We start from the raw sequence: 7,313 nt of genomic DNA, 5'->3' as shown, positions 1-7,313 counted from the left end.
GCTGTGATGGGGGGTCTCAGAGCGGGGTGAGAGCTGTGATGGGGGGGTCTCAGAGCGGGGTGAGAGCTGTGATGGGGGGTCTCAGAGCGGGGTGAGAGCTGTGATGGGGGGGTCTCAGAGCGGGGTGAGAGCTGTGATGGGGGGTCTCAGAGCGGGGTGAGAGCTGTGATGGGGGGGTCTCAGAGTGGGGTGAGGGCTGTGATGGGAGCCTCAGAGCGGAGTGAGGGTGTGATGGTGTATCTAAGAGTAGGGTGATACTGTGATGTGATCTCAGAGCAGGGTGAGTGTTGCGGTGGGGGTGTCTAAGAGTGGGGTGAGAATGTGCGGCGGCTTGGGACCTTGGGGGAGCGTCCTGATAGAGGAGCTCTGTGGGGGGTGGTTGTCTGGAAAGGGGGGCCCTCCTCCATGAGCATGGGGGGATGAGTGTGTGCAGCGTTACAGAGGAAATCCGGTGTCTCCCACGGCCTGGACTCCCACCTCATTTGAGACTCTGAATCAACTTGGTGGGTGGTGATTGGCATTTAAAAAGCTGGCCTGGAAAGTGCCTGAGCTCCGTGTGCCTAATGCCAGGAGCTCTGTTTGGTGAAACGTGTTTCACACTCACCCGGCCTGGAGCCTCGGGTGTTTCTAATGTGGGGTCCAGGCTCCAGACACCTCTACGGCGCCCAGGCAATGGGGGTCTGTGCCCACTCTCTGTCCAAAATCCAACTCAGAGGGGCTGCAGGATCCTGGGGGGCCAGCAGGGCTGTTCAGACAGCAGGAGGGCTCGGGAGGAGGCTGGGGTGTGCTCAGCCCTCCAAAAATGCAACCACAGATTTCTCTCATAGTGGTTGCGAAGATATCTCAGTGCAGATCAAGGGCAGCTGTCTACTCCCCGTGTGGGGAGCCAACTGATCTCACCCTGGAGGAAGAAGCGGCGCCCCAGAGGTGCTGCTGTGTCGTCTCCCCCTACGACAGCCGCCCCCAGCAGGAAATGGGGGGTGCCCTGGAAGCTGAGCACTCTGAGCACTTGCTGTACTGTGGGGGGCCCAGGCCGCCACAGGGTGTCTGTTGGAGGTGACGGTCCTGCATATCTGAGCAGCAGGCCACCTGCGGCCCCTGTCCTGATGGATCCCCATCTGGGGCTGGGCACAGGCAGGGACTCGTGCTGGCTGCAATGGCTTCCAGGGATCCCGCACCATTTGGGCTGAACCCTGGGCCTCGCCTTCCCAAGCTTTTTTGGGGGTCACCCCAAAGGACAGAGATGAGGGCCCCAGGAGCAGGGCACATCTTCCAAGTTTCATTGTGCACCCAAATTCTTGCAAAATTTGTGTCCTTCTCCCTGACAGTTAGTTTACTATAAAAGGGAAAATTTAAAGACTGCAATTAGACTTTTTCACTTTCCCACACAAACTACTGGACATGTATGACGAGGGACCCCTGTTCAGCCATCCAGGGTGGTGGGCATCAGAGGTGGTGGCCAGGCCCACCTCCCTGGCCAGAAGTGCCCTGGGCTGCGGGTAGTCTGGAAGGGGCAGCCATTGTCCACGGCTGCAGGCACCACTGGCCGGAGTAGTAAGGGGCTGGACCTAGGCCTGGCTCAGGTAGGGAGACAGGGGACAATGCCGATGACACAGAGGACCCCCTGCAGCGGCTGACCCCACAGAATCTCGGGACAGTCCCAGCAGGTCCTGAGGGTTCTGGGCTGGTGCGGGGACCACGCAGGGCGGGTCTGGCAGGTTGCAGGTGTTTCCCGGGGGCCTGTGGCCGTGTCAGGAGGGCAGGGCGGACGGGAAGGGAAGAGCCAGCCGTTGGTTTCGGCGGGTTCTGAGGGAGTCTGCGGAGCCTGGCCGGGCTCATGGTCTATGAGGCCTCAGAGCCTGGGCAGAGGGAGGGGTCACTCACAGAACGGGGAGAGAACAAGCAGAATCTTTCAAAAACAAAGAGAGAGAATCCTGAGGGGTGTGTAGACATTTCCCACCACGGAAAGCATTCGTGAAGCTTTAATTGCTGGCAAATGAGCCATTAAAACTCACAAGAGCTGGGATGGGATGATTTGGTGGAATATTCCTGTTTCTGGCTGAAGCGGGCACTCCTGCTTCCCTGATGGACTGTGGCCTGGAGGTTCCCAGGGGGCCGCTGCTGAGGAAATGAGCCTAATGACTCTGCAAGAGCTTGATTCTGGATATTTCTTCCCTTCCTGTGTGGGGAAGGGGCAGGGGGAGCAGAAGCAGAGAGGCCTGGCTCTGAGCCCTCCTGGGTGGACTGAGCCCCCTTCCGAATCACACCTAAGGGACGGGGAGTCCCCAGAGTGCCCGGCACTCACTGGGGAAGGCAGGGCACTCCCACTCACCCCTCCAGGCCCCTCCAGCCAGAGGAACCAAAGTCAGGGCATGGGGCATGTGACAGGTACGTGCCCTGTGCCAGACGCTTGGCCTGCTGGCCACTCATGCAATGCTCCTGATTCCACATGTGTCACACCAGCACCCCCTTATGATGGCAAAACCCAGGTTTGCCCAGCACATCATGTGCCACACCCTGGATGTCAGACCCCTGACCACGTCCACCCCGGCCCTGGCAGGCTTGTCCCAGCCCTCCTGGGCTGTGTCATGGAGCGCGTCCAGGGGAGTAAGAGAGTGGCATTGACGGTGGAGGGCGAGGCCATGCAGGCGCTCCTGATGATGACAGGGTGGAGGACACCCAGTGCCACCCTGAGGCCAGCTCTGAGCCTCTGGTCTGGGCCTGGAGGGCCAGGGCTGCCCTCGTGGCTCTGCACAGGGAGCTCAAGGGGGCACTCCTGACCCCAGATGGGACTTGGGATGGGGCCTCAGGCAAGTCCAAGTGGGACCTCAGGGCACGGGACAGGGGTAGGCGGGCACTGGGAGGGAGGGAGAGAGAGAGGGTGGTGCCTGGGGAGGTCCCTTCAGGCCACTGTTCCCTCAGGAAGAGGATGATGGGCAACTCTCAGCACAGGAAGGAGGGAGGGAAGGAGGGAGGAGGGAGACCAGAGTTCTGGAGTCTTCTGGGAAGCAGCCCTGAGCCACAGCCTCTGCTGTCCTGGACCTCTGCTGCCAGGAACGACCAGGTAGGGTAGCTGCTGACCACCCTGCTGAGGTGCAGGTGTGGGTCAAGAGCAGGTGCCTCTGGCAGCCAGGTGTGCGGAGGGGTGGAGGGGCAGTGGGCCGCCCTGGCTCTGACCGGAGAGCTGGCGGACTGAGAGGCCCCTCGGGATCCCAGAGCTGAGAGTCAGCTCGGCTGGGCCTGGAGGTGGCCAGTGAGCTCCTCCTGCCTTCCTTCCTGCCCAGCAGCAGGGCTGGAGAGAGGGAAAGGGGATCTGGTTCCAGCCCTGGGCTGGCTCCCTGTGCAAACTTGGGCCTGCTCAGCCTCTTACGGCCTCAGTTTCCCCACCTGTCGGGTGGGCGGGGGTTTGGACTGGAGGGTGCCTCGGAGCTCCTTAAGATTGCTATGATTTCTTTGGGAAGATGAGTTTGGGGCTTCTGGATGTGGGGTGAAGGCTCACCTCCTGCACCCCCGGCCAGAGATGGGCGGGGCCTTGCCAGCCCCAGGGCACCCCGGTCCCTGCCTGCCCTCCTCACCCCTGCTCCCCTCCTGCAGCCCCAGGACCATGAACAACAGCAACTGCAGCTCCAACGCGCTCACCTGGCCCCAGGCGGCTATGAGCATCTTCTATACCTACACGGGCGTGGTGCTGGTGCTGGGCCTGCTGCTCAACAGCCTGGCGCTCTGGGTGCTGTGCTGCCGCATGCAGCAGTGGACGGAGACCCGCGTCTACATGGCCAACCTGGCCGTGGCCGACCTCTGCCTGCTCTGCACCCTGCCGTTCGTGCTGTACTCCCTGAAGTACAGCACCACCAAGGACACGCCGTTCTGCCAGCTCTCCCAGGGCATTTATCTGGCCAACAGGTACATGAGCATCAGCCTGATCATGGCCATCGCCGTGGACCGCTACCTGGCCGTGCGGCACCCAATGCGTGTCCGCGGGCTCCGCTCCCCGCGGCAGGCCATGGCCGTGTGCCTGGTGCTCTGGGTGCTGGTGGTTGGCTCCCTGGTGCTTCGCTGGATCCTGGGGATGCAGGAGGGCGGCTTCTGCTTCACCAGCCTCTCCAAGCAAAACTACAACACCGCGGTCTTCTCGCTGCTGGGCTTCTACCCGCCGCTGGTTGTGCTGGTCTTCTGCTCTCTGCAGGTGGTGACCGCCCTGGGCCGGAGGCCGACCGCTGACTTGGGCCAGGTGGAGGCCAGCCAGAAGGCCGCCCGCATGGTTTGGGCGAACCTGGTTGTGTTTGTGGTCTGCTTCCTGCCCTTGCACGTGATGCTGACGGTGTACATGGCCACGAGTCTGCCCGCCTGCGTCATCCGCCGGGCCCTCTACATCACCAGTAGGCTCTCGGACGGCAACTGCTGTCTGGACGCCATCTGCTACTACTACATGGCCAAGGAGTTCCAGGAGGCGTCGGCACTGCCCGGGCTCCCCACTGCCAAGGTCCACAAGAGCCAGGAGTCTCTGTGTGTGACCCTGGCCTAGGAGACAAGCCATGAGCACGGTGGGCCAGGTCCCGAGCTCTCCGGGAGGTGCTGCCTGCTGGGGGAACCTGTGCCCAGCAGCAAGGAGCCCCAGCATCAGCCCTGAACTTGCCGTGGGCTGTGGGCACTCTCCAGGAGACCCGGGGAGGGCAGGGATGACCCAGGCACAGATATTGGGGAGGTGACATCCCACCCCTGGGCTGCGAGAGGGATGGGGACAAGGGCAAGAGGAGAAGCCTGAGTAAGGCCACCACTCCCAGGGGCCCCCTGGATGTGCATCTGGCCACTAGGGGGTGAGTGCCTGCTAAGTGCTTTGAGGCCTTGATGGCCAGCTTTCTGCGGCCGCCCCACCAGGGCTGGAATAAAGCACTCCACCAGGGCTGGCCCTGACAGGGCCGTGTGTGTGTGTGTGTGTGTGTGTGTGTGTGTGTCTGTGTGTGTGTGTGCCCCCCCAGTGCTCGCATGGTGGGAGGAGGGAGGGGGAGGAGCATCTTCCCAGATGAGTCTCTAGGGCTGTCCACTTGGGGGCTCTCCTGAGCCCTGCCACCTGCCTGTCGCCCCGCCCCACCCCCAGCCATCTGGAGGTCTGGTGGGGGCCATGTGCAGCTCCTGGGAGGGCCGCGCTAAAGGCCACATGCTGGTTTCCTCCTGCCACGCAGGGCCAGGACCCCTCGAGCCTCGTGGGGGCTGTGCAGCTGCACCAGGGTAGGGGTGTGGGGACAGTGAGGAGGTGGCCAGGGTCTGTCAAGGGAACATGTCCCCTCGTGCTTCCTTCAGAGAAGCTGGAGGCCCTGACCAGTGGAGGCAGGGGTTGGGTGCCCAGCAGGCGGAAGTGTGGGCACCCAGACTGGTTTGTGCTGCGCCCACCTCTCTGTGCCTCCCTGCCTGGGGCCAGGCATCCAAACTCAAGTTGGAACCAACAACTGGCGCATTCCAGAGGCCCCCTGTGGGTGCTGGTCCAAGGCGGCCTGGGCTCAAACCCAAGTCTGTCTCCTCCCACCCGTGTCTCCTCGGGCACCAACAACTGCCTTGCCCTCCCTCCCGGCTGTGTCACTGGAGTGAGAATGGCAGCAACGTCCTGCAGGGCCGGCCTCATGGGTGTGGGGCTTATGCCCTGAGGGCCCCGGCTCAGGGGAACCTCGCTCCAAAGGGTCCATACTCAGGGTGTCCATACTTGCGGGGATCCATGCTCGGGGGGGAGCCATGCTTGGGGGGGACCCCACTCAGGAGTGTCCACCCTCGGGAGGTCCGTGCTCCCTGTAGTGTGTTGCTGTCCTGTGCTGAGGCTCGGACTTTTGAAGGAGAGCTCACACCATCAATCCTGGGCCTGCCCACCATGGCGGAGGGCCTGAGGGGCTCCTGGGAGCTTGCTGCGGGTTGGCAGGTGGTTGAGCTGAGGGCCTGCATTCCTTGGGGGCTCTGGAGGCCTCACCTTCCCCTCAGTCAGGCGGCTCCCCTGGCCTGGGCAGCACCTGGGCCTCCCCAGGGCTTCTGCCCACTGCTGGAAGCAGCCCTGCCGCAGGCTTCTGGGAGGAGGGGGAACACAGAGCCCACGGGGAGCCCAGGGTGCAGGGGCGGGACAGGGGCAGGGGCCCAGCAGCCCGGTCCCCCCAGCACTGTCCCATCCTCTCCCTTCAGGGCACCCACCTTCAGCTGAGCCGGACCTTTCCAGCACTTTGATACTCTGTCACGGGCCAAAGTCAGGAATCACTGTGGCCAGTGTCCAGAGCCCCATCCTTTGCCTCATGCAGTGCCCAGGTCCTGGGGGTCTGCCCCACGCCCCTCCTCCACACTCCATCAGGGCTCACGCTGCCTGACCGTCTCGTACCCCTCCACCGCCCCCCCAACCCAGGGGAGCCCCCTAGATCCAGGCCCCAGACTGAGTGAGGATGCGGGCCTGAGAGCTGTAGGCTGACCCCTGGAGGCAGGCCTGCACTCTCTCCTCCCTCCAGCCCGCTTCCCTCCCCAGCCTTGGGACCCTCCTGTGCCCCCAGACACAGGCACCTGCCCCGCAACCAGCCCCACCCCCTCACCCCGTCCACTCTCCCCACAACTGCAAACCCCTAACCCCATCCTGTCTCCCCACGACGCCCCACACACTTCACCCCCCACGACTCCCCACACCCCTCACCCCATCCAGTGCTCCCCACGCGTCTGCACTCCACTCTGGTCCTCCAGCCCCACCATCTGAAATGCCCTTCTGGGGGCATCGCGAAGCTGACAGTTTCCAGCCCTTCTACCACCCTGACGGTCCAGGATTTTCGTTTTCCAAGGGACCAAGGAGTCCACGGAATGATTCTCACCTTGGACTGACCAGTGGAGCCGGGCTGAGTGTAGACGTCTAGTCCTGATCTTGGCCAGAATGGGGATCCAGGGAGACAGACAGAATATGGCCTGGGACTCAGCTCTAACCGCCCCCGAGCACTGTGGGACAGAGAAGAGGGGGCACCCAGGTAGCCAGTGTAGACCAACAATAGAAAAGAGTTTTAGACCAAAAGGTTAACTCTGGCCCAGTGGTAGTAGCTTCCTAGAGCTCTGTGTTAAGAGGGATTCTGAGGCTCCCTCTGGGCTCAGAGGTGCAGAGTGCTGTGAGCTCTGCACAGGTCAGGGCTGTCCTCACCGGGGTGGAGGAAGGGAGAGCAGCAGGAGGGGAGAGGCTGGCCCTCCTGGGAGCCTCCGCAGGGTCTCCTGATGAGGGTGCTGGTGGGCCCGGTGGTGGAGGAAGCCCCCAGCTCTCCAAGGACCCTCCGGCCTCCTGAAGGATGCACAGACTCCAGGGGCACTCCTGC

At 63.0% G+C, this 7,313-nt stretch overlaps 1 protein-coding gene across 2 annotated transcripts in view; it reads left to right on the top strand.

The window, feature by feature from the left end:
• GPR35 (G protein-coupled receptor 35) overlaps window positions 1-4,857 on the top strand; it is a 9,501-nt gene extending 4,644 nt beyond the window's left edge. The window contains exons 1-2 of one of the 2 annotated variants that reach the window (XM_046643779.1): window positions 3,016-3,064; window positions 3,595-4,857. In XM_046643779.1, the coding sequence (XP_046499735.1) occupies window positions 3,605-4,525 (921 nt within the window). In that variant the 5' untranslated portion in view covers window positions 3,016-3,064; window positions 3,595-3,604 and the 3' untranslated portion in view covers window positions 4,526-4,857. Of the gene's footprint in view, window positions 1-3,015; window positions 3,065-3,594 lie in introns of those variants that run through there. The other variant, XM_046643778.1, reaches the window with a different exon arrangement.
• The last annotated feature ends 2,456 nt before the right edge of the window (window positions 4,858-7,313 follow it).

This window comes from Equus quagga, chromosome 17 (assembly GCF_021613505.1).
Source record: "Equus quagga isolate Etosha38 chromosome 17, UCLA_HA_Equagga_1.0, whole genome shotgun sequence".
Classification (NCBI taxonomy): Eukaryota; Metazoa; Chordata; class Mammalia; order Perissodactyla; family Equidae; genus Equus; species Equus quagga.
The sequence above is the reverse complement of the archived record's forward strand: the minus strand, read 5'-3'. Positions and strand labels throughout refer to the sequence as shown.